This window comes from Doryrhamphus excisus, chromosome 10 (genome assembly GCF_030265055.1).
Source record: "Doryrhamphus excisus isolate RoL2022-K1 chromosome 10, RoL_Dexc_1.0, whole genome shotgun sequence".
NCBI classification, from domain to species: domain Eukaryota; kingdom Metazoa; phylum Chordata; class Actinopteri; order Syngnathiformes; family Syngnathidae; genus Doryrhamphus; species Doryrhamphus excisus.
In genome coordinates this window covers 646,371-673,912 of record NC_080475.1, presented here as the reverse complement: position 1 = coordinate 673,912, position 27,542 = coordinate 646,371, and the positions used below count along the sequence as shown (strand labels likewise).

Here is a 27,542-nt window from a genome sequence, read left to right as displayed (position 1 = left end):
GACAACAGCCAGTTTCAATTATTCTCGATGAGCATGAGGTGGTATAGACATTTAAATGTAATAATAAGAAAAAAGTTGATGGCATAAACATGAGACATTGTCAGCAGTATTTCCTTAACGCATAATACTTTTGCAATATTAGTTTTTGTTCTCTTTTGCTACATTTTTCTCGCTATTTCGCCATCGCTCAAATCAGACCAATATGATCCAAACTGACAATACAAACACAAAGAAGGGGAGGGGACACATTCAGGTTCATTTACAGTTGCAAGCAAACATAAAAGGATGACAACCACCACCAAATCAAAGTACCACCACTATACAACCAGACTTATGGTGTGTTCAAATCATTACCTTGATCTAGTCCATAGTATTCTGGGAAAATTGGTTATTGATAGGAGACAAAATAACTAACTGTGAGTACAGTAGCAAGTTAGCAAACCACATTTAGAATACTTTAGAGCAGGGGTCTCAAATTCAATTTACTTGGGAGCTAGGGTCTGGGTGAGACTGGGCTGCATCAGGTTTTCAAAAAAGGTTTTCAATTAAAAACAGAAAAATTAATAAACTGGGCTTTGGTTCCGATTTTCTACAAGAAAAGCTCTGATAAAACATTCCACTGTTCTCAAATATCTTACTTTTTATTTTTCTACACAAAATAAGATGAAAAATAAATAAACAAATCAAGAATAAAGAAAATCAATCAATCAGTAATAAATAAATAAATATAATAATAATAATAAAACCGCAAATAATAAAAACTTAAGAAACCACATACTATAGTTGGTGGGTCAACAAATTATTTTTTTTTTATTAGAATTAGCAAAACATTATTAGAGCCCTGTAGACATGACAAAACACGACTATAGTCACATTTATACTCTTTCTATTTACAACATATTGCGCAACTGCAGGGTCTTGAGACACATGCTAACTCGCAAACTAGAGCGCTCGCGACCTAAACGGTAGCCTTCAAGTTATTTCCTTTAAACTTAAATAGCCAAAAACGTACCACTTCCACACGGATAGGGAGGATAACTATTAACAGTTATTTAACCTTTAACATGAACATTAATCAAACGTAATAATTTTTTCTGGGTACATGATACCATACAGCATCCATATCAATCTTGCGCGGGCCGCACTAACATTAAACTTTCATATCAAGGCGGGGGCCTCAAACTAGTGTCCTGTGGGCCACATTTGGCCCGCGGGCCGCGTGTTTGAGACCCCTGCTTTAGAGAGATGGATTACAGACCCAAGTTGTCCCGTAACTTTTAAAGTGAGTTGTATTTTGTGGAGAAATAGAAATATTTTGGTAGTGTAGAGTCTGTAGACCTCTTTATACAGAACAAAACCAAGATGCACACTAATATCCTGATATATCCTGATGTCCATCACATGCACAGTAGGTCAATTCATCTTGATCCTGTGACACCCAAACACTCCAAAAATATAATACAGGCCTATAAATATAAGGGACGACATGAGATTTGAGTGTTTCCCCTTTTTGGCTAGGATTACTCTGTGTGACCATGGAACTTTTGTTAGTACAGTATTATATATACATATATACAGTAAACCTCGGATATATCGGAAATTCGCTCACAACGGACAGATAAAAAAGAACCAATTTTTCTGTAATGCATTTCCAATAAAAATTCATTGCATATATCTGATTTTTTATAACGGATTTCGCCTATTTCGGACAAAATCTCCAGTCCTGTTCCAATGCATTTCCATGAAATTTCCCTCGCATATATCGGATGGCCGCATCGTTATGCTAATCTTGTTGATGTCACTGGCTATTGTCTTTCTCCTGGCTCCAGATTTAGGACAAATATAAAAGTGAGTGACGTCAATAATACTAGCACAGCAGTGAATGAGATCTTAACCTCACTATTGGAAATAACGTAGGCCTGACGGGCTAACAGGGCCTAGCTTAATTAACAATTTGTTATGCTCAGAGTCCAATAAAGTTAAATTCTCATTACCTTACGTCTCTTTTCATTGCCCAGTCCAGGTACATTGGAAACATAGTCAAGGAAGTGCCTTTTTATAACGGATAAAATCCGATTTACGCATATACTGGATATAAATCTGATATATGCGTAAAACAGACATTTTCCGGTATACGCATATAACGGATTTCGCTTATATCGGACAAAACCAGTGGGAACAATTGAATCCGATATATCCGAGGTTTACTGTATATATTATATTATATAAAAAACAGTTTCTTTCCTCAAGCCATCCTCTCCCTCAACAAGATGTAACAATGTAATCAAGGCAACCAATCTCATCCTCTACAATGTAGACCCTTCGTTATTTATTATTTATTCTTCTAATTCTTCTATTTATTCTTTATTTATACTTCTAATTTCTATATTTTGTACTGTCATACTGTCTCGCACTGAAAATGGAGCTGCTGCAATTTCATTCTACTATATGTAAAATGACAATAAAGGGCATTCTGATTCTGATTCAGTTAAGAGGAATACAATAATAATGCTAATCCATCATAAACATGTTAGGCCTACAAGTTAAGTCTTATTTTAACGTACAAGTGACATTCACATCAAAGTGTGTGTTTGACCAAATAAGACCAATTTATCTGAAATACTCAGAGGATAACACATGGCTAAAAGTGATGGAAGCAAAACATTTTTTTTTTTTTATGAAATTTGACAGCTTTTAAAGAAGTAAAGTCATCACTCGGACCTGAATCCCACTTCACTTACAAGCATGACGAGCGAGGAACAGGGTAAAGACCAAATGACACACACATGCACACACATATGAGCTCCTGTGGACCGGCTACTCTCTAAATCACACGGAGATCTAAACTAACCCTGGCATGCAGTCCACCAAGTGACAAGTGTGATCGGAAGCACTATAAGTGACTCTATACATTAACCACTTGCAATGCGTGTGTCAGCGGGTGGATTCCTGCCCACTTACTTGAAGGCATTGTATAGGTGTCCTCCTCATCTATGATCTCAGCATAATCATCCGTTTCTATAAGAGACAAAAAGACACGATATTAAAACTCAATTGGCGACAAAATCATGAAAAAAAAAAAACTCAAATGCTAAAAGATGTAGCAGGAAAACATTATTGGAACGAATTACCTTTCAAAAAGAATGTCACCATATCCAATGCGGAATACATGCACAACAATTACATCAAATGTTCACACAAGTGACAAGAACAACACAGAGTGATGTGCAATGGAGGCCGACACAAAGAGGAAAGGGGAGGGATGGAAACAGAATGTGTCACAAAAAAAAACAGGTTGAGTCATGGAGAGATTGTCATCATTTGCAGACGCACACAGATAAACTCGACTCTGGCATGCATTGCAGTCAAATTAAACAGGGATGTAATACATGATATTGTTTACCATCGCCACTAGTGTGCCCTGCAGAAGCCACATGCACCATGGGATGCATACAGAGAAGGGAGGAGAGAGTTTTAAAGGTTAGTATGCAGGAACCATCGATCATCCATTTTATGCTTATGGTCATTTTAATGGCATCCTGCCCGAACCGGGGGTTAGTCAGAGGTTAGGAAAGAGTCAACGCAGAGACAAAGTGGCAGTGACTACAGCTCTCCATGCAAACATCTGATCTGAGAGAGACTCTTCACTGCAAACAGAGGGCGCTTTCAGGGCACAGAGTTGTCTACAAAGCCGTCAGTCACAACATTAACCGTCCTCTTGTGTTAGGGTTGGCACCGACACGTTTTATGTACATTTTAATGTAGAAAAAAAATCACATAACATTTATTTATTGCATGAAGGCCTTTTGACTTTGTCAGGAAACTGTATTTCAACAATAAAAAATAAAATTCAATAAAATAATAAAATTCAATAAAACTCAAAAAATAATTTTTACTAATGTTTTACTAAATTGTAAAAGTACCAGATGGAGGGGTAGGATTTAATAAGCTTTGCTTCTTCCTACTCCTTTTGGACATGTGGAACTGTGAACTGATTATGGGATGCACTCAATTGTAATCTGATGCATGTTCAAATGAAATAAAACCGTTAACATTACCATTACCATTAAAATGGTCTGGTTGAAATTATGACCACTGTATTGTTAGGGTCGGTTTCAACCCGGTAATAATAATAATATGATTAAAAAGCAATATTTTGAGCCAAAACTGAAATCATAAGTGTACGATAAGCCAACACAATGACAACCAGCTCCTCTTCTCATCATGGAAGCTTCAAGGGATTCTCTTTTTGACCGCTTTTCCAGTATACCAGCATAAAAACAATGTCCAGATATGTGAGATGAATTCACTCATTTGATTGGCTGATTTCACATTTACAATTTAAATCATGGAAAGAATGGCAAGAAGTACAGTGAACCAAGATCTGGACCAAATTTTTGGTGACAATGAGGGAGAGGACAGACCAGCATAGCCGTTGAGATGAGCAGGAGGACAACGTGGAGTATGATCCAGAAGACACAGATGATGCCAGTCAGATGCTGGTGGTGAAGCTGTTCTATATCCCTCAGTAATAGCCAGGTAACAAAAGAACCTTCAATTTATTAATATAATTCTTTTGAGGTTCACTTTACCATTTTTGGAAATTGAAATCGAGGGGTATAGTGACAAAAAATGCCCACACCAAAAGTATTAAAACCAACATTTTCATGAATGAGGAAGCCAAAGAAGGTAACCAAGAGATGAGAAGCAAATTTGATGGTAACTTATTGTTTTTAGTGTATTTTATAGCTGATTTAATACATGGGTCAAAACCGACCCGTTATCATAAGAGGTGATACCAGAAATCTAACACAAGAGGAAGGTTAAAAGCACGAGAAAGAGACAGATAATGAAGGCCACAGCAAATCTTCTACCTGACACGCAAACTGCTCTGCTTCGCACTCCCTCCATCCGTTTTTCCATCCGTCTCTCGTGATTTGACACTCTGCATCAGACAAAATAAAAATGATTTGGGGTTAACACATCCATGTTATGTCCAGCACTATAGGGTTTTTAATTTGAGGCCTTTCAACGCCGATCACAAAAGCTGTGGTAGCATGTAGCATGTAGCCTGTAGCGAGCGGTCTCCTGTGGCAGGTGTGCCAAAGCCAAAAGAATCATGTACAGTGGTCTCAAACACGCGGCCCGCGGGCCAAATGTGGCCCACAGAACACTAGTTTGAGGCCCCCGCCTTGATATGAAAGTTTAATGTTAGTGCGGCCCACGCAAGTTTGATATGGATGCTGTATGGTATCATGTACCCAGAAAAAATTATTACGTTTGATTAATGGTGAGTTTTCGAGGCGCGCAATGTGATTGTTGTTCAGGCGACAGCTAATGTGACCAAACGTTGGACACTCGCCCCTCTGTGCATAGAAATCGCACCCGAGGCATCTCATCCTCTACAAGTTTCATCACGGATATATGTTCTCTTGAAATAGTCAAATCTGCTTTTGTCTGAATGAAGCTGATTTCATATCATTTAAAAATGTACAACAGCCAATTTCACAAATAGATGATGGGTATCGGAATCAGCAGCATAAATCACTGATTAGAGCATACTTTTATAGTTTTATATATATATATATATACTTTTATATTCTCTATATACAAGAAATGGTGTTATTATGGTCATGGCGACAAATATTGTCATAGCAAAGATGTCAATGTTTTTGGCCATGACTGTATACATTAGGCTGGCATTTTTGGCATGCCAGTATTTTCGGCCATGACTTGCATTTGTAAAATGTAACAATTGATCCCCATGTGCAATGAGGACAAAAAAGGAGCATGCCATTTATTTCCAATAAATAATAACACTTACTTTGGAAGGGATGGTAGCGCTCTGTCCCCGTCTGCAAGACAAAATAAATCAGTTACTGCAACGAGAGCCAACACATCACTATCTTTCTATGGGGATCACAATAGATGAAAATATGAGCTGGAAACCTCATATTACAAATATACAACATAAGGTGGCCAGAAATATTTCAATATTGAGAACAAAGCTAAATTTGTTCTCAATCAGAAATCACTCCACACTCTTTATTGCTCTCTGGTTCTACCATATCTTACTTATTGTGTGGAAATATGGGATAATAACTATAAAAGCAATCTTCACTCGCTAAATGTACTGCAAAAAAGGTCAGTAAGGATACTTCATAATGCCGCCTACAGAGAACATACTAAAACTTATTTCTAAAATCACTAATACTTAAACTTGCTGATATAGTTCATCTTCAAACAGCTAAAATAATGCATAAGGCTAAAAATAACCAATTAGCTAAAAATGTCATCCAATACTTCTCTACAAGAGAGGAGAAATATGATCTCAGGGAAGAAGTACATTTGAAACACTTCTATGCTAGGACTACGTTATGCTAGCCATAGCATTTCAGTATGTGGAATCAAACTATGGAATGGATTGAGTAAGACCCTCAAACAATGCACAACGATGAGCCAATTCAAGAAACAATACAAGCAGTTGATGTTTGCTAAATACAAGGATGAAGAGTCTTGAACCAGTCATGATGTGCTATACATATCACTATATTGACACTTACTATGGTACACATTATGTCATTGGATGCTCATATCACCTCGTACTTTGGTATGTGACAAAAAATAAAAAATAAATTTTTTTTTTTAGGAAAGCAGGAAGTGAACAAATGTAACAGTTACTGATTGTAAAAGTACCAGATGGAGGGGTACGATTTAATAAGCTTTGCTTCTTCCTACTCCTTTTGGACATGTGGAACTGTGAACTGATTATGGGATGCACTCCATTGTAATCTGATGCATGTTCAAATGAAATAAAACCATTACCATGTTCTTCACACACAGTTATTTTTTTTAGAAAAAAAAAACACAGGACGGTTACTCCAAGAAACAAACAGTGACAAGCATCTCCAGTCAGAAGCAGAATGAATTGTCTGGTTGACTGCCTGTGTCTGTATCATATTGACAGTTTTGCTCCCCTGATTCCTGATTTATCTTCAAGACAACCACTGCAGTGCAGCTACCCTAAAATACATACAGTAGAACGAGAACGGTCTCCTACCTTTGTGGATTCTGACGATGAAGGAGTGAGTAGCTAAGGAAAAGAGTCGGCAGTAACCGTCAATCAAGTCGGCCATGTTTTCTGCTGTCGTCAGCGATGCCGTGGTGACTGTGAGAGGCTGCGCATGAACACACGGAAGGATTACTCGGGTAAATTTAGGCTGAGTAGCGTGATATGACTTTTTAATGAGCAACATCTTCCGAGTGCACACATCCCAGCGTATTAAGTTGTTCACACCCGCACAGAAAACGATACTCAAGACATGATGCTGACATCTTTTTTCCACTCGCACGTTCTACGCCCATTTCTTCACATACACATGCTGACACTGCATTCATCTTTACCAGGGGACTACAAGTCATTCTACAATGATTAATAAGCACAAGGATGAACTAATTGTGAATAGACTCCACATACCGTAAATCCCGGACTATAAGCCGCTACTTTTTTCCCAAACTTTCAACCCTGTGGCTTATTCAGTGATGCGGCCAATTTATGTAATTTTTCTAACGGCCGCCAGGGGCTCTCGAGTAGAAAAGGTAAGACCGGTGGAATATATGTGTCGAGGAAGACTGCAACTTCTTGTCTTGTGCAAAAATGCAAAAAGAAAGGCATTATGACGCAGCTTTCAAGCTAAAAGCAATCGAGCTGTCCGATAAAGAAGGAAACAGAGCTGCTGCACGTAAACCTGGCATAAACGAATCAAAGGTGAGACGCCGGAAACGGCAGCGGGAAGAACTGCAGCAATGTAAAAAGACGAAAAAAGCTTTCAGAGGTAATAAAAGCAGGTGGCCCGAACTGGAAAACATTCTATATTGTGTTGCTATTGTGTTGCTAGCGTCTTGTTACCATGTTGCTACCGTTTTACTGCCGCGTCACAGGCACCGTTTGTGAAGAAAGTTATATTATTATTATTGTTAAGTTATATTATTAAAACTCTCTAATGTGAGTGTGAATGGTTGTTTGTCTATATGTGCCCTGTGATTGGCTGGCGACCAGTCCAGGGTGTACCCCGCCTCTTGCCCAAAGACAGCTGGGATAGGCTCCAGCACCTCCGCGACCCTCGTGATGAAAAAGCGGTAGAAAATTAATGAATGAATGAATGAAAACTCTCTCTGTGTACCGTCTTTCTTTGTAAACATGTTTACATGTTTTAATGTGGGCACATGCGGCTTATATACAGGTGCGGCTTGTGTATGTACAAAATCGTTTTTCCTCTAAAAATATAGTGGGTGAGGCTTATAACCAGGTGCGCTCGAAAGTCCGGAAATTACGGTAAATCAATAATTTGAGTGAGCTCAGCTTGCTGGGTGGAAACCAGAAGATAACATGAGAAATGCAGTGTTTGTTACCTCCGGAGCTCCTGCTACGTTGAGCTGCAGCATGCCTTTCCTGTCCTTCTCCTCCAAAGCGGAATACTGGATGGACTGAACCTGGTTGAAGTTAGCTAAGTGGGTAGGCTGGAGACAAGATATGGATTAAGACTACACGTCAAATGGTGATTAAACAGACTCAACAGCTGCACAGGCAAGATTAACCAGAAGAGGGCAGTGTGGTATATGGCTAGTAACACTTTTTTTTTATTATTAATTAATTATATATATATATATATATATATATATATATATATATATATATATATATGTGTGTGTATTAATTAAATAAATTAAATAATAAATTATTAAATTTATTTTTAATTATATTAAATATTGATTCATTAATTATTAATAATTCAAAAGGCTGTAGCTTGAAAATGGTAAGAGATAAAGACATACTCTAAATTAGAAAAATCATCAGTATGAGTGGGAGTACTCATCTAATTTGCATAGAATGATGTCACCAGGCTCTGAATTTGTCAGATCCCTGTCTCAATACACAATACACGCTCATCAAAATGTCTGATCCACTTGTGACTTCCTCATCACTCAAGCAAACCCAGCCATCATCATTGTCATTCACAGCAGGATCTTGAACATCACTGATGCCTGCACTGCCATTATTATATAAATTGATATAAAGTATATATACATGAAGTAAAGTTTAAAGTAAAAAGTCCTTTCTGCAGAGGGGTCTCCCGCAGATGGTACTGCTTATGATGCTATTTTCACGTTCTTAGTACATTCCCGCTACCTCGCAGGGTTTTGACAACCAACCAGGTCCCCTCCTGCTACCCCGAACACAGTTTAGCAAAGAATAAGCACAAGTAGGCTGCATGTGGGCTGCCATGGCAAGCAGCCGCACTGCTGCACATGCAAGGGGCTTCACATAGTCTATAATCTTATAAACTTTGCATAGAAATGACCACAAATTTTGCTCGGATTGATGTTACAGATGCCCGTCATCACCTGGTGTAAGGTGAAATGGCTTGTTATATTCAGCAATTTTGCTTGTTGCAATTTTGCCACTTTGGCGCTAAAAGAATTAAGATCACGAAGCGATGAACATGGCAGCTTTTGCTCTCGTGTAAGTCAATATACAAAAAAAAGACAAGGAAAAATATCCAAATGGTATTGACCCAGAATTAGCAGGCGTGTTAAATTTAACGATAATACTCACCGCTGAGCCCTTATCTGTGAGGTAGCTGATTCCTTCCTCTGGTCCGATTGCCAACTCTACTGATATTACCCAACTAGACTGGAAAGACAAAGAAAACATACAATAATTATTGTGTGCATTTTGTCATATTACTGCACCATACCTCTTTAATCAAATGGAAAAAACTTGGTGTTGGTGTTTGTGCTGCACGGTAGTCGAGTGGTTAGCGCGCAGACCTCACAGCTAGGAGACCAGGGTTCAATTCCACCCTCGGCCATCTCTGTGTGCGGAGTTTGCATGTTCTCCCCGTGCATGCGTGGGCTTTCTCCGAGTACTCCGGTTTCCACATTCCAAAAAAATTGGCCACTCCAAATTGTCCATAGGTATGAATGTGAGCGTGAATGGTTGTTTGTCTATATGTGCCCTGTGATTGGCTGGCCACCAGTCCAGGGTGTACCCCGCCTCTTGCCCCAAGACAGCTGGGATAGGCTCCAGCACCCCCCACGACCCTCGTGAGGATAAGCGGTAGAAAATGAATTAATGAATAATTTTAATACATGACCAACACCCCTGGTATACACCTCCATATGGACACTCACAGCACATGGGTGCTTCTCTACACAATCTACCATCTTATCCCTGATGTCTTTATGCTATTGGTATGCTATTATTACAGTAAAAATGATGTCAAGCAGTGACATTTTAATTACTGTAACTGTATGGCTGTAATTGTGTTTACTATCATGGTTCATGTCCTCATTGTTACTATTGCTACTGGTAAGTTGGACTGTTTCATTCCACTGATATCATCTCCAGTGTGACCCTTAGCCATCCTTGACATTTAACTGTTCTGTTTGTCACTGTTATTGTTATGGGAATTCTTGTTGCTGCTGTTTTTGTCTCTCTCTCTACTGCCCCCCCACCCCACCTTTCTCTTCTTCTTTTCTGTGTTTCTTCTTGCTCCGATCCGGTCGCTCCAAATGCGCATAACAAAAACATCAAATAACGGCAAATAAAATGTCATAGTACAGGGAAGTTGTAGCCACCTTTCCTGACACAGAGCAAATCTGTTTAGCATGTAAGGGCATTTAGATCAACAATACTATCTGCCCCAATGGCTGGATGGGACAAAAAAAAGAAAAAAAAAAGAAACAGCCCCTGGTATAATGACGTGAACTTGGGCATCACTGTAATAAATATATTTTGAAAGTAAATTTGTCTAATGTAAGAGTGCCCCCCCCAAAAGAAAAATCAAAGGACGCAGGGTCCACTTTTTTGTAATAAGATTTGTTTTCTGATTAGTTATTGGTATCCACATTTGGTAATGGTAATGGTATTATTTCATTTGAACATGCATCAGATTACAATTGAGTGCATCCCATAATCAGTTCACAGTTCCACATGTCCAAAAGGAGTAGGAAGAAGCAAAGCTTATTAAATCCTACCCCTCCATCTGGTACTTTTACAATCAGTAACTGTTACATTTGTTCACTTCCTGCTTTCCTAATATAGTTTAAGTATTTTTTTTTTTTTAGTTTCTTAAATTATTTTATTTTTATTTTATTTTTTTTTATCACGTACCGAAGTACAAGGTGATATGAGCATCCAATGACATAATGGGTACCATAGTAAGTGTCAATATAGTGATATGTATAGCACATCATGACTGGTTCAAGACTCTTCATCCTTGTATTTAGCAAACATCAACTGCTTGTATTGTTTCTTGAATTGGCTCATCGTTGTGCATTGTTTGAGGGTCTTACTCAATCCATTTGAGCCTCTCTTGACATGTTTCTGTTTTGCTCTATCTTCCCCGTGTTTGCTTTGGTACCAAAAGCCACTAACAAACAAGCTTTTGGCTGAACATTCGACACCCCTGGTCTAATGTGTCAGACTGCTGTGAAAGCATGGCTCGTGGACACATGGGAAACGTTCTGGCCTTGTGTAGGTCTGGTAAGCCATTAACATGTTGACATTCCACACAAGACTGCTAAATAAATTCCCAACTTCCACCAGAATGACATGATAAGCGTGTGAACGTCCTTCAACTGTTCCTCTAAACACGAAACATTTGTCTCTATGGACTGAATACCTGAATACTGCCTTACCCCTAAAGCACATTTGAAGCACTCCTTGTCGAAATGGTAGATAGGAGAGATTATCTCAAAGAACTTATGGATGCTCTGCTCATCGTTGAGGTTTGCAAACTGCTTGAACGTCTGCTGGATATGCTTACGAAGAGTCTTTGCCTGAGAAAAGGTGGAAGAGAGACAAAAAAAAATCTGATTTGCTTTTCCTCAACAGTCGCCCAGGGCCATGGCGACCATGGTGCATACTGACAACATTATGTTCAACTTGATTCTGTTTAGTCAGGTACTCAAACACCAAGTCAAATATCCTTTGTGTCAACATTCATTCCAGCTAAAAGTTAATCTCACTTCACTGACATTTTGCTGCTCACCTTTAAAGAGTCCAGCAGGCTTTTAGGGAAGAACCTTCTCAAACCAACATCTTTCCTAAAACACACAAAAAAATCATAACATATGTTGTATATTCATCAGCAAAAAAATATATATAATCATTGAAGAAATCAATGTTACTCTAGCAGTTCGTAGTTAGATTTCTTGTCAAGGGCATTTCCTGGCATCTCTCTGAAGAAACGCCTGCGTAATAGATGGTTACGGCGGTTAGAACAAACAGGAAATGCTCTGAAGTACAAGGTAGCAGGTACTACTAATGAGTACACACTGCCTCTTCTCACCTTATTTCTAAACAGCCCAGTTTTAAAGCAATATCTTGATCCACCTGATCTGCGATATGTTGCATGTAGTCGCTCTTTACCTGGTGAAATAAAACGGAACGGCACAGCTCGTCATACAAATGTCATAGGTCATCATAAAAGTAGATTGATGCTCCTACTCTTAGGAGAAACAATCAAACAATCAGACTGCACTTCCGGAATAACAAACAAAAAACAGTACATATATTTATACTGTTTATTCTGTATTTTTCATTCTTTTTTAATAGATTTTAATAGATCTGCACCTACTTCACCAAAACAAATTCCTAGTATGTGTTTGATCATACCTGGCAATAAACTCTTTTCTGATTCTGAAAAGTGGCATAATAGAAGTTATTGTGGCATCATTTTTTTTTTTTTTTACTATAGTTCCTTTTGCCTGATGGATTAATCAAAGCCAATAGACAATCGGCTAAAAGTTGTCTGATCCAGATTAGATTTCTACACTTGATTACAAAAAAGGTTACAGGCTGTGTTGTGTTGAATGGTGTCTGTGTCGAACCTACAATATTACTGACTTTTCTGTTTTTTTTCTGTTACCTAAAAGATCATGGGATATGTAGTTGGTTCTAGACTTGAACACGATAAGTGAATTCACGCAAAATAGAATTCAAAATTAAAAAAACATAATATTTTCGTAACGACAGCATAGAAAACCTGTTTATTACCTTAAAAATTGTACCGTTATTACAGCCCAACCCCTATAGTCACCTTTACACTCAGATTATTCTTTATTTACCACACATTGCTCAACTGTAATGCTTTTAACATAACATACTACAGAGCTACCTAGTTAGCATCCAAAGTGTTTATTCTAAACTTAAGACAGGGTTTCAAACGGAGTAAGAAGCCAAAAACATACCGGGGGCCCATTACATATTAACACTGTATTGATTTGTTTTCAATAATAAATCAAATCCACTCACAGTTCAACAAGCTAAAACCTGAATAAAGTTTAATGAATAATAACATTCATTCATTCATTTTCGACCGCTTATCCTCTTGAGGGTCACGGGGATGCTGGAGCCTATCCCAGCTGTCTTGGGGCGAGAGGCGGGGTACACCCTGGACTTGTTGCCAGCCAATCACAGGGCACATATAGACAAACAACCATTCACACTCACATTCATACCTATGGACAATTTGGAGTCACCAATTAACCTAGTATGTTTTTGGAATGTGGGAGGAAACCGGAGTACCCGGAGAAAACCCACGCATGCACGGGGAGAACATGCAAACTCCACATAGAGATGGTCAAGGGTGGAATTGAACCCTGGTCTCCTAGCTGTGAGGCGCTAACCACTTGACGGCCGTGCAGCCTCTGAATAATAACATGACATGATAAAAATGTGATTATCACAAAGATTTGTATTAAATTTTCATGTTTTTATGTTAACTTTTGCTAATAATTCATGGAACAAATCAAGCAAGAAAAAATGTAAAGGCTTAAGTCAGACTTATTAATAAAAAAAGTAAAATATTTTGTTTGTTTGTTTGTTTTAGATTACACAATACACTTTCTTCTCACATTCATTTCTTGTAAGAGTTCTAATAAATGAAAAGTACCTAAAGATAGAAACATTTAATTTGCCAATATATTGATTATCTTTTTTTTTTTATTTTCTCATAGAGGAATCTGCCCCCAAAAGTTCCATATCAGTTTTTGTTGATGTAGTATTTGTCTCTTGTTTTCTTGTGTGTGATGTTGCACCTGATGATAGAGGTAGTTGAGCGAGGGTTTGTCTTCCGAGAAATGACTGAGGTAACCTTTAGGAAAGTAGCGCAGCCGCAGTTCATACCTGAAAATGGCAGATATAAAAGTCAATTACAGTGCAAACTTTAAATATCTTCACATAGGCAGAATGAATACAACTGCAGACTCATGTTTACAGAGTGATTACACTTCACGTTCACGGTTGCATACAGTGGTGAAAAATATTACTATGTACTGTATTTTTTTTAATATCAGCTTTTCACAAAAAGGTGAAATGGGGAACTGATGAGCGCATTTATTTAAAACTTGAGCAAAATTGGTTGAAAATGTGGCCACTTAGCAACTAATTGAAGTCACTGACCATTCATCCAATGATCATGTGTCTTATGTATGGTGCCATGTTTTACAAAGCATTTAAGGGGCACCGCAAACGTCCCTTTTTTTCTTACATGGCTGCATTAATATTTCTAAATACTAATAATTGGACTTCTAGGAAAAACAATCAGACTGCACTTCCGGAATAACAAACAAAAAACAGACTGTGTACATATATTTATACTGTTTATTCTGTATATTTTGTATTTTTCATTCTTTTTTAATAGATGTGCCTGCACTTACTATACCAAAACAAATTCCTAGTACAGTAAACCTTGGATATATCGGACTCGGATATATCAGAAATTCGCTCACAACGGACAGATAAAAAAGAACCAATTTTTCTGTAATGCATTTCCAATAAAAATTCATTGCATATATCGGATTTTTTATAACGGATTTCGCCTATTTCGGACAAAATCTCCAGTCCCGTTCCAATGCATTTCCATGAAATTTCCCTCGCATATATCGGATGGCCGCATTGTGGCGCTCCGATTCGCCGAATCGTGACAGGCCGCTATACGACGTCATTTGCAGCATTGCCTGCGCGATTTATATTCACGTTTATTATTCAGATTTAGGACAAATATAAAAGTGAGTGACGTCAATAATACTAGCACAGCAGTGAATGAGATCTTAACCTCACTATTGGAAATAACGTAGGCCTGACGGGCGTAACAGGGCCTAGCTTAATTAACAATTTGTTATGCTCAGAGTCCAATAAAGTTAAATTCTCATTACCTTACGTCTCTTTTCATTGCCCAGTCCAGGTACATTGGAAACATAGTCAAGGAAGTGCCTTTTTATAACGAATAAAATCCGATATATGCGTAAAACGGACATTTTCCGGTATACGCATATAACGGATTTCGCTTATATCGGACAAAACCAGTGGGAACAATTGAATCCGATATATCCGAGGTTTACTGTATGTGTTTGATCATACCTGGCAATAAACCCTTTTCTGATTCTGATTCTAAGAGGATATTCAATGGCAGTGAAAATCTTCATGTATTATGAACAATATGACTCATTTAAGGGCATTTTTGACCATAATCTCAGTAGGAGGGAAGGAAAGCAAGTGAGAATAAATACAAAAAATGGCAGAACCCTCTCATATCAACACAGCATGTTTCATATTTTGTTGACAGTAAACGCCTCAATTTTAATCTATGAAGCATAATTCAGTGACACTTAACGGTGGATGCAATGGAAGGAACTGGGTCAGGAGAGTTGGGTGAGTGGGGATGCTACAAGCCCTACAAACAGATAACAAAGAAAATCAAGGCCTGAGAACAAAATGAATAAAAGAAGCGTGTTCAATAATGAATGGAGCAAAAAGGTGGAAGAGAGAAAAGGAAAAAATGAGACATGTTGAAAAGCTGAGATCCAAAGAGAGAAACAAGGATGCAGGAGGAGATCAAAGTGGAAAATGCAAAGTGTGGCCACATGAGACAGATGGAGGGAAAGCAAGCAAAGGGAGATAGAGAGGAGTGTGATAGAGTCAGTTGGTCCCTTGGGCTGCGGCTGCTGCTGTTCTAACAATAGCTCGGGCTCTTGTGGGCTCGCGGCTTTGCCGCCCTCTGAGGCGCTGCTCTTCTGCTTCGTGTTAACAACTTTTTCATTGTAAATTCATTTTTTTACTTTCAAGATTTGAGTGCATTTCACCGTGTGCCGTATTATGAGGGAGTCAAATGAAGAGTGTCGTTTGAACGTGGTTCTATGTGCAAACATGAGGCAAATAAAACAAGTAGCAACACCTCAAAACACTGCAAGAACATCATTAAAATAATGACTCACTCCATCAAGGACTCAATACAGGTAATAATCTCCAGAGTAAACAAAAGCCACGTATACATGGACCCAAATATTCCAATTCCATTCGGGTTATTTGCTCAAACGGAAAGAATGTAACCTTTGTATACACCTCATTCCGAAAGAAAAGTGCCAATCCGAATGAATATACAATCGGATTCACAGGGGTGGAATATTCCTTTCCCCAATCCGATTGAGGTATCTTGTACCCGCTCAATCGGAAAGTTGTCAGACTGCGTTCTTTCTTCTTCTGTTGTTTATTGGCGGTTGGCAAGCAGCTTTCGTGTGCATTAGCGCCATCTGTGGAACAGAATCTAAACCCTTCTATACGCCATTCACAAGTCCAGTTTTATTAAAAAAGAAAATACATATCTATATAAAACATGTGCCGAGCTTAATTATAAAATATTAGCAAGATTGAACTTTATCTTTTCCTGTTCCCGGGTGCGTTCTTTCAGCGAATGCTGAGATATGACGTAACACGCAGCTCAAGATGTTCTTCGATTTAAAAAAATGGAGGCGAGCAAACGGCACTGGACTGCTGCAGAAAGTTTGTTTTTGATTCAAACTAAATTTGAAGACTGGACGAAGGAAAAACTGGCAATACGGAGTTATTCCAACAAGTGAAAGAAAAACTGGAGGAAGTCGGTATCACGTGATGTTGGTGTTTACGCTTTACTGCGCATGCCCCATTGACTATTCTGGTTGATTATAGCGGCACATGTAGACACGCCATTGGAATATTCCTTTCCATGTATACCATTGCTTTCAGAAAGGTCATTCGGAAAGATTCCATTTGGAAAGAGAAAAACTCCTCATGTAAACTTGGCTACAGATTAAAGGGGGAAAAATATCAATATAACACAATGCAGTTAATGCACAATGCACATAATGCAGTTCTTCCCATGTGCTGGATCCCACTTCCCATTCTTCTTCCAACTTTTTTTATGTTTACAAATACACTACTAATCTCAATTTTAAGAACAATGAAAAAAATTGCAAGAATTTATATTTTGCATGGTTGGATCTTAACTCATTCAATCCCAGCCATTTTTCAAAAGACAACCCCTTCAGTCTGATCTTTCAAAGCTCAGAGGATATTGGATGTGTTGTGTTCTACCAAAAGAAAAATTGAAAAAAGTTTGTTTATACCTTTTTCTGTATTTTTGTCAATACTCATAATAATCAGCAGTCCAATAACCATTAGACGGCATCGGCGAAAGAAGTGTTTTTAAAAAAAGACACCTAACCTTAACAGCCTTGATGGCTTCCAACGTTACTGCCCTGACAAGGAGATCCCACCTGAGATGTTTTCCACATCACAGTACAGTGGAGGGGGCAACATCATGATCTGGGGTGCTTATTTCAGGTTGCGCAGTGGTGTCAAACTGGCTATGTGGAGATGTTGCAGTGGGCATTCCTCGGCCCTCGAAATAACGTCAGTCTTTTGGACCATCTTGCATGTTTCCCTTATTTAAATCCAATGAAAACACTTGGGGATGGATGGATGGCAGACAGTGTATGCCCATTGTGAAGCCATCATCACCTGGAGTCTGCAAACGCTGGCATCAAACATGCCCAAACCAATTTTTGAGGTGAGTAATGATAGTGTTAAACTTTTGATCAGCTGATATTTCAGTTTAATGGTTGTGCAAAATAAATTGCTTACATTTTTTTTTTATCTATTTTTGCATTTTGAAGCATTACGTAGAACCTCCTTAATATCCAACAGTGCAAAAAAGGAAAATCTATCAAAATCAATTTTTCAACAGGTCTGAACATTTTCATCAAGAGTGTATGTGGCTTAAATGAAAAACAAAACACGGCTAACTACCACGATTCTATACATTAGAACTCTCTATTTGGACCAGCATGACCTGGGTTGAATCAACAAAGGGCAACATTGTGTTGCAATATTACCTCCACTCCTCCTGTGGGTGCTGTTTCTCATATTTCTCCCTGACATGAGAGACCCCCAGGTCAGGATGTAACCAATGACGTGCGTCCGTGTGCAAATGAGTTAAACGGAGGCCAAGCGAAGTGACACAACGCAATTTGTGGATTTCCGCTATCTTCTGGATGACTCCCTGGAGCAACAAAGGAGGGTGGATAAAGACAAATATGAAGAGCAGAAGGGTATAAGGGTATAAAGGTATAATTCAAAGGTATAACATACCCTGACATCAGTAGCATCTCCATGTCTTATATTACTCGCCCAGGTGCTTGGTTCGCTATTTGTCTCAAAGTAGTGGAAGATCTTCAGAACCCGATCCATAGAACCTGGCGTCCTCTCGAGGCCACCAGCAGAGCCGCTGCTACCAACACCAGTACCCCCGGCCACCCCGGACCGGGATTTAACTCCGCACCCACCTGCTCCAGAGTGATTGAGGTTGGGCTCCAAGTAGGAAGACGTTGCCATGCCTGACTCGGATGTTCTTAGTGGGGCTAACTGGCCGTCATATTCTGTGGAGAAGCAGAGGGCAGAGGTTAAAATGAGACATTCAATTGCACTATGAAAGAAACCCTTTTTGTTCAGTACAGGAGCCGATGGAGAAAATTTGAGATTTAAACCTGAAATAGTCAATTGGAAAATATCCTGATGCTTATATTTTAATAAAATCTCATCGGGTGTGTGATCACATGTAGGATTACAATAGCTCAAAAGAAGTAACCTTTCATAATTTCTTTAGAATTTACAGTAGCCGGTGCAAAGTGCAAAACATATAACAAACTGAAAAAAAAGCTACAAAAACAACAACAAATTAACATAAAAAACTCATTAACCAAAGCACTGGAGATTGATTGAAATGTTATCACTTCATGTAAATCCGGCATATAGTACATTCCCCACTCCTCATACATTAAAGAAAATGGGATTTAAAAAAAAAAAATGACAAGCTCCCACAAAGCATCTTTGGCAGGGAACTTAAATAATAGGAATGTTGTTATCATTGCTTCCCCCACTTTGTTCTCAATCAGAAATCACTCCACACTCTTTATTGCTCTCTGGTTCTACCATATCTTACTGTGTGGAAATATGGGCTAATAACTATAAAAGCAATCTTCACTCGCTAAATGTACTGCAAAAAAGGTCAGTAAGGATAATTCATAATGCCGCCTACAGAGAACATACTAACTCCTTATTTCTAAAATCACTAATACTTAAACTTGCTGATATAGTTCATCTTCAAACAGCTAAAATAATGCATAAGTCTCATATTACATTTGTGGGAACTTGTTTCATTTACAGATTTTCACTTTCCCACATATGCAATATGCAAAAGTAATAGTTATTACATTTGCAGGAAAGTCAGTATTACGCTTGCAGTGGGCAAATTATTTATTACGTTTGTGGGAAATTTATTACATTTGCGGCTGTAACAAGGCTAAAAATTACCAATTAGCTAAAAATGTCATCCAATACTGGAAAATATGATCTCAGGGAAGAAGTACATTTGAAACACTTCTATGCTAGGACTACGTTATGCTAGCCATAGCATTTCAGTATGTGGAATCAAACTATGGAATGGATTGAGTAAGACCCTCAAACAATGCACAACGATGAGCCAATTCAAGAAACAATACAAGCAGTTGATGTTTGCTAAATACAAGGATGAAGAGTCTTGAACCAGTCATGATGTGCTATACATATCACTATATTGACACTTACTATGGTAACCATTATGTCATTGGATGCTCATATCACCTCGTACTTCGGTACGGGACAAAAATACAATTAAACATTTTTTTTTAACTTAAACTATATTAGGAAAGCAGGAAGTGAACAAATGTAACAGTTAGTGATTGTAAAAGTACCAAATGGAGGGGTAGGATTTAATAAGCTTTGCTTCTTCCTACTCCTTTTGGACATGTGGAACTGTGAACTGATTATGGGATGCATTCAATTGTAATCTGATGCATGTTCAAATGAAATAAAACCATTACCATTACCATGGTTATGTCACTGTTGGTCACACTGGCTTGTGTGCATTGTTGTCATCAATACTAATGCCAGGTAAATCCAGTCTATTTTACAGATAAGTAGAAAAGCCCTTGGAGAGTGCAGACCTCCGCCAAGCGCCACAGTACCCCCCAATATGGTGAGTTTGTAGAACTTGACGGGGATCTGCATTTTCGGGATCACCCCCCAAACTTAATCAGTTCTTTAATTTCCCATTTCTGACAGTTTCATCCAATCCAATTAGAACTTTTCAAGTTCTTTTCAACTTTTCCAGATGCAGACAAAACATAACCTTAGCACCGTGCTTGTGCTTCGCAGAGGTAATAAGTAAATATGGTCTCTCTAATGTTCAACACTGGCTCATGGAAATAACACAAGACAGTCAATCAATGAAGCATATAACACAGAAGAAATCAGAGTGATAAGCAGATAATTAATGTGCGACAGTGGTGCATCGCAGAGAGTAGTGACAAGGTCCCTGCATCGATGACTCAAATCCAGAGCAGAGAAGACCATCCCTCCCCCTGAGTCCAATCATTTCTTTCACTTGCTGCACTATTGTGCAAAAAGCAAAGCAGGGTAATGCCACTGCTGACTAGGGGTGGGACAGAATGTCGATAATTCAATATATCATGGTATATTGCTGATGTGGTGGAATTTTTTACTCTGATGCGATTCTCTAAGGCGTTCTCCTCTGCTGTCAACACTGCATATTTAGACGACCAATGAAATCATGTTTTATTAAATAATATGTTTGATAATAAACCTAATTTATTTGAATATATACAACACAATATAGGTTGCACAAGTCCAAAATGCTCCAAAAACAACTTTCATTGGCCCATTATTATGAAACATTGTTCATGTTATAGGCGGCACGGCGGTCTAGTGGTTAGCGCGCAGACCTCACAGCTAGGAGACCAGGGTTCAATTCCACCCTCAGCCATCTCTGTGTGGAGTTTGCATGTTCTCCCTGTGCATGCGTGGGTTTTCTCCGGGTACTCCGGTTTCCTCCCACATCCCAAAAACATGCTAGGTTAATTGGCGACTCCAAATTGTCCGTAGGTATGAATGTCCCGCAACGTTAGTAATATGTCGCCCCCGTCAACGATGACAACAGCGCCGCCATACCGGTGGAATGATGACAATACCTTCTTTAACGTGAGTACAATGTTTTCATATGGTTTTACAATGCGATATTAGTGTATTTTGGGCTGCACGGTGGTCGAGTGATTAGCGTGCAGGCCTCACAGCTAGGAGACCCAAGTTCAATCCCACCCTCGGCCATCTCTGTGTGGAGTTTGCATGTTCTCCCCGTGCATGCGTGGGTTTTCTCCGGGTACTCCGGTTTCCTCCCACATTCCAAAAACATGCTAGGCTAATTAGCAACTCCAAATTGTCCATAGGTATGAATGTGAGTGTGAATGGTTGTTTGTCTATATGTGCCCTGTGATTGGCTGGCGACCAGTCCAGGGTGTACCCCGCCTCTTGCCCAAAGACAGCTGGGATAGGCTCCAGCACCCCCCACGACCCTCGTGAGGAAAAGTGGTAGAAAATGAATGAATGAATGTTCATGTTATAAGACATTAAGTGCGGTGTGTCGTCTGCATTGTGATTGGCTAGTGGAAGTCCTGTAATCAAAGGCAATAGACTTGGAGTGCTGACAGTTTACCAAATGTGAATATCCTTATTCATTACAGGCATAGTACTGGCAGTATGGAAATGTGTTTTTGCATAAGCAAAACACATTGAACACACACTGCATGACTCTGTGTCTGAGTGTGTGTGTGTGCGTGTGTGTGTTTCATACAGCCAACAAGCTGGCCGGTCAGCAAATGAGTCAATCTCAGTCCGGAAAAAACACTGACACAGGGTCCTTTTAGAAGGACCTAATAGACCAACAGTTCAACATAAATCAGGTGATTTTAAATAAATGAATTCTCAAGCAGTAGGAAAGTCTGCGGTCCAAGTCAGGAAGTGAGTATGCGTGACTGAGGGCTGCGCTGTGTTTTTCCTCGCCTCTCACTGATAGGACGGTTAGGTGGCACTTTCAATCTGGCTCTGACAGCCTGAAGCGGGGCTTAGAAGGCATTATAAAAATGTTGGGCACATTCTGATGTTCACTGACCTTTACAAGCTTCTTTGACTTGTCAGTGAAGCAGAAAAATATAGTGTAGTTTCACAAAACTTTGTAATTTAAAGAACATTCACACGAGGGCTGGGACGACGTGTCGACGTCATCGATGACATCGACACAAAAAATACGTCGACACAAGAACTGCATGTCGATGCGCCTTCACTCAGAATTAGTGGTGGGCAAAACTGTTCATTTCAGTGAACAGGATCATTCCGCTTCAGTAAAAATAGCCGTTCATTTCTGTCAATTGGTGGTTAGCCTGTGATCCCCCTGTGCATAGACCCGGTCAGTCGTGTCGAGTCAGTCCACGTTCGTTCCGACTCAACAGCTCACCAACTAGTGCTGTGTCGGTCATAAACAAAACAGCCTGGCGGACTGAACGGGTATTTTATGGGCGGTTCATTCGTTCGCAAAAGATAACTAGTTCTTTTGACCCGTTCGTTCACGAACACCACACTACTATTCAGAATAAAAACATGGCGGCGGCCGCGGCAACAAGTTTCACTGAGTCCGACCAGAAGAAAAGATCTTGCAACAGAGTATCCAAAGTATGGGAATACTTCACGCCAAACGGTAATAATGCGGTGGTTTGTGACTTATGCAAAATTGAGATGGCATATCACAAAAGCACGACTGCGATGCACCAGCATCGCACACTCGCGTCTTGCTGACACAGACACACACTCCTCAAATACACACTATAGTTAGTTTTATTTCTATTATTAGTAGTAGTATTATTCATCTTTATTGATATGGGCAGATCATTTAGAAATATATATTTTTATTAACCTGTGCATGTGATTGTGGTTTATGTTTTCAGGGACTAATCAGAGACTTTCAGGGATTAATCGATGCATCAAAAAAACATTTTCTAGATTAATCGATTACAGAAATAATCGTTTAACACAGCCCTAATTCACACACCATCAACTTCCAACTTACTAAATTACAATTTATGGGTACTTCTGACGACATCCCAAAAAGATGTTCAGCTTACGGTGATGTGTTGCCCTGTGATTGACTAGTGACCAGCTCAGGATGTACTCCGTCTCTCGCCCTAAATCAGCCAAGATTCATCCGTAAGACCTAGATTACAAGCAGTACAGACAATGGACAGCTAGAGATATCTTTTTCCACCTTTACTGTGCGCTTCCGGGACATCCCAGCAGACCCTCAGTCAATCATCACTCATGTTGCAATAGAGCAATAAACTGGCCATCCTCAGGGAACATAAGCGATGCAGTCAAACTGAATCGATCACATTCATTTCATGGCTTATCTTGTCAACTGTAAACATAATCCATCAAATGACATTTTCACAGCATGTGCTTGAAAATGATCTGCATGATGACCTGTTCGTTTACTTTGAGACCAACAATCTAATCATTTTCACAGGAGAGTTTGATACACTTACTGAGGCAAGAACTCTACAGAACACGTCACTGCCTGTTTTCTGTTGGTCAGGACTCTAAACACAGTATCGTACCTAACTCATTCAATACCAAAGACGTATTTACACATTTTTACAATCCCGAACTGAGAAATCACACATGACAGGAAGAAAGAAGTGAGAGCGTGGTTTTTTGTTGTTTAGATATTTGTCGCAAAAAGCAAAAATGGTTGGCCATATTCTGTTTCGATTGTGGTTCTAAAGAGCAGCAAAACCACAAAGTCATGTGCTTGCAGTGGCTCATATCCATCTATTTATATAATTGAAACACGCTTCTGGAAATTCTTTCGACATTGTCTGTGCATTATGAACGGTTACACAACAAGCCCCCCCTATGCCATAACAGCCAGACGAGCATTCATTTTTAATGGCATGTCTCTTTAAACATGCATAGGAGACATTACAGTGGAATCACGGAAGTCAAAAAGTCTGGGATGCTGCTCGATCGAACATTTTTTCCCCATAGGAAATAATGTCGGAGCATCAAAATGTTAGCCTTATAGAAACTTAATGTACAAGTATTTTTTGTAAGTAGCCATAATTTTGTGTAATGTGGTGCGCAAAAATATTTTCAAATGCCATTGTTGGCAGGTACAGTATGTTGAGGAACATGAAGGTCTCCTGTCATATGCCAAACTTAGAGGTTCCTTTGTATTTTAAAGTAGTGAAATTTAGAGAGAAACAAACCAAGTTAGCAAGTTAGTGTCCTGCCAAATGTGGCCCGCAGGACACTACTTTGAGGCCCCCGCCTTGATATGAAAGTTAAATGTTAGTGCGGCCCGCGCAAGTTTGATATGGATGCTGTATGGTATCATGTACCCAGAAAAAATTATTACGTTTGATTAATGTTCATGTTAAAGGTTAAATAACTGTTAATAGTTATCCTCCCTATCCGTGTGGAAGTGGTAAGTTTTTGGCTTTTTAAGTTTAAAGGAAATAACTTGGAGGCTACTGTTTAGGTCGCCAGCTCTCTAGTTTGCGAGTTAGCATGTGTCTCAAGACCCTGCAGTTGCGCAATATGTTGTAAATAAAAAGAGTATAAATGTGACTATAGTCGTGTTTTGTCATGTCTACGGGGCTCTAATAATGCTTTGTTAATTTTATTCTGAAAAAAAAATAATGTCTACCCACCAACTATATGTGGTTTCTTAAGTTTTTATTATTTGCCGTTTTATTATTATTATTATATTATCACTGATTGATAGATTTTCTTTATTCTTGATCTTATTTTGTGTAGAAAAATAAAAATGAAGATATTTGAGAACAGTGGAATGTTTTATCAGAGCTTTTCTTGTAGAAAATCGGAACCAAAGCAAAGTTTATTCATTTTTCTGTTTTTAATAAATGCGTTTTTTTTTTGTTTTTTTTTTGAAAACCTGATGCAGCCCAGCCTCACCCAGACCCTAGCTCCAGTGGCCCCCAGGTAAATTGAGTTTGAGACCCCTGATTTACTCTGTCTAGTTTAACATTTTACGACAGATCCATACCATTGTTCACGACATCCGATTTTGCAAGCTAATGATCAGCTAAATAAAGTTGAGCCTTTGGAGCTTCCACCTCTGTCTGAGAGCAGTTGTTGTCCATTGTCTCAATCAATGCTATCTAATATAACTGTGTTGGGAAGAAAAACAACCCCATAAGTCTGACAAATACTTAAAGCCTAACCCACTTAAGCTTAGGGTTGACTGCCCTGCCGATATGGCACCAATGGAAAATTAAACAATACCTCTTTTGATGACTGCTACTTACCCAGAGCCTATACATAAAGTATGATGTAACATTTACTACACAAAGTAACTCAATAAATGCACCAATGTCTCTATGCCAATGTCCCCAATAGGATTTTAATAAGCTGGGTACTACAGTACAGAGGTTAGGATTATCAGTGTTTTAGGAATAACATTGTGGGAGACAAAAACACAGTAAAAAACATGAAAAGCACAACAAATATGTTTAGCATTTGGGTATTGTTTCTTGTGAGTGATTTTTGATGCACAGCACCTGCTGCTCGTTGAGAAGAGCAATAGGTGTTTTCATGTCAGAGTATCTGTTAGAAAGCCCACTTTTTTTTTTTTTTTACATGTTTATGTCTTTGTTTCATTTTATTTTTCATCAAGTATTACAATTTTGCACTTTTTTTTACTGGTTTTTGAAGGCACCAGAGTTATGTGCTAATTGACGCTAAAGTGGAACCTATACGTAACTTTCTCCAACACTGCCACAGCTTATAAAATCGACCAAACAGACAACTGTTGTTTTCTTTTATGTCAACAGACCCAAGCCACTCAAAGACATTTAAATTCCATGAGACATCTCACCCTTTCTATTCACTATATTTGTTGCTTTTTTGAGAGAGTGTCTAGAGTAGGGGTGTGTATTGGCAAGAATCTGGCGATACAATACGTATCACCATACTAGGCTCATGATACGATATATCACGATATATCACGATACTGTTAGCAAGGTGATTGTTTTTCTTGTAGTTAAGGATTATTTCCTGGAATAACTGAATTACACCAGCAATATGCACTTACTAAACACATTTTTATTCAATTAGAACAGTATGTTATGCTGTATCACAAACTTTGCTCTGTAAAAACTTAAAGTGTAGCATTTGGATAAATAAAGCTAAATTTACACAAAAAAAAAATATATATAAAAAACAAATGAAGTAAATGATGTCTCATGATCCTGCTCAAATGTTCACATTCTATTAGCTGTGGAAAAAATGCAGAGTATACAGTCCCTGACTTATCCACCATCAGAACAGTATTTTTGTGGAACAAAGTAACTAACATCAGTAAAAAGTCCTTTTAGGATGCTTGAAATAACCATTATTTAACAAAATAGTGATATCAATTTGAAAAACAAAATACCTGCAATATCACAGTACTACTTTTGTAGTATACATTTGTGAATCTCGTTCAACGTCCTTGCCTAATTGACTACGTAAGTGCTGCCACCTAACGATCGGAGGTTTAAATTCAAATCAGAAATGAACCTTTGCCGTGTCTGCACTTGAATAAATACCATATACAGTCTGATAAATGCCTAAAAATATCCATATCATACTTTTTAATATCGATACAGTATCGTAGAACAAAGTATCGCGATATATCACTGAAACTATATTTTCTTACACCCGTAGTCTAGAGGGGGTCTGATTACTCACAAAATGTACTGATCCTTTCTGCAACATCTTCTTCTTCTGTGGGAGTCCAGGTACATAATGAGGTGTGTTATAGTGTGCTTATGTACTTACATATGCTTGTGCTTACATATTGCGCAACTGCAGGGTCTTGAGACACATGCTAACTCGCAAACTAGAGAGCTAGGGAGGATAACTATTAACAGTTATTTAACCTTTAACATGAACATTAATCAAACGGAATAATTTTTTCTGGGTACATGATACCATACAGCATCCATATCAAACTTAACATTAAACTTTCATATCAAGGCGGGGGCCGCAAACTAGTGTCCTGCGGGCCACATTTGGCCCGCGGGCCGCATGTTTGAGACCCCTGGAGTAAACAGTTCTCCACAAGTGCACCAAACCATTATATGCAGTCACATACAGTACTTGCTGAGAAAATGAAAGAATCAAATCAACTAGGCCACACAGTCAGCCAAGATGGGGGCGAGCGCCTGCCAGTCCCACTGCCCCTTAGTCTCTGTGGGGTTCCACTGACTGA

General features: G+C 38.8%; 1 protein-coding gene across 13 annotated transcripts in view; it reads right to left on the bottom strand.

Annotated features, from left to right (window-relative positions):
• Positions 1 to 27,542, bottom strand: part of LOC131137737 (focal adhesion kinase 1-like) — an 82,344-nt gene that overhangs the window by 38,498 nt on the left and 16,304 nt on the right. For 5 of the 13 annotated variants that reach the window (XM_058086011.1, XM_058086010.1, XM_058086002.1 and 2 more), the window contains 13 exons: positions 18,476 to 18,762; positions 18,220 to 18,386; positions 14,107 to 14,194; positions 12,357 to 12,436; positions 12,196 to 12,258; positions 12,057 to 12,111; positions 11,704 to 11,844; positions 9,617 to 9,694; positions 8,413 to 8,520; positions 7,061 to 7,178; positions 5,825 to 5,855; positions 4,875 to 4,945; positions 2,962 to 3,018 (listed from right to left, as the gene is read on the bottom strand). In XM_058086011.1, the coding sequence (XP_057941994.1) occupies positions 2,962 to 3,018; positions 4,875 to 4,945; positions 5,825 to 5,855; positions 7,061 to 7,178; positions 8,413 to 8,520; positions 9,617 to 9,694; positions 11,704 to 11,844; positions 12,057 to 12,111; positions 12,196 to 12,258; positions 12,357 to 12,436; positions 14,107 to 14,194; positions 18,220 to 18,386; positions 18,476 to 18,718 (1,300 nt within the window). In that variant the 5' untranslated portion in view covers positions 18,719 to 18,762. The other 8 variants (XM_058086014.1, XM_058086004.1, XM_058086003.1 and 5 more) reach the window with 5 other exon arrangements.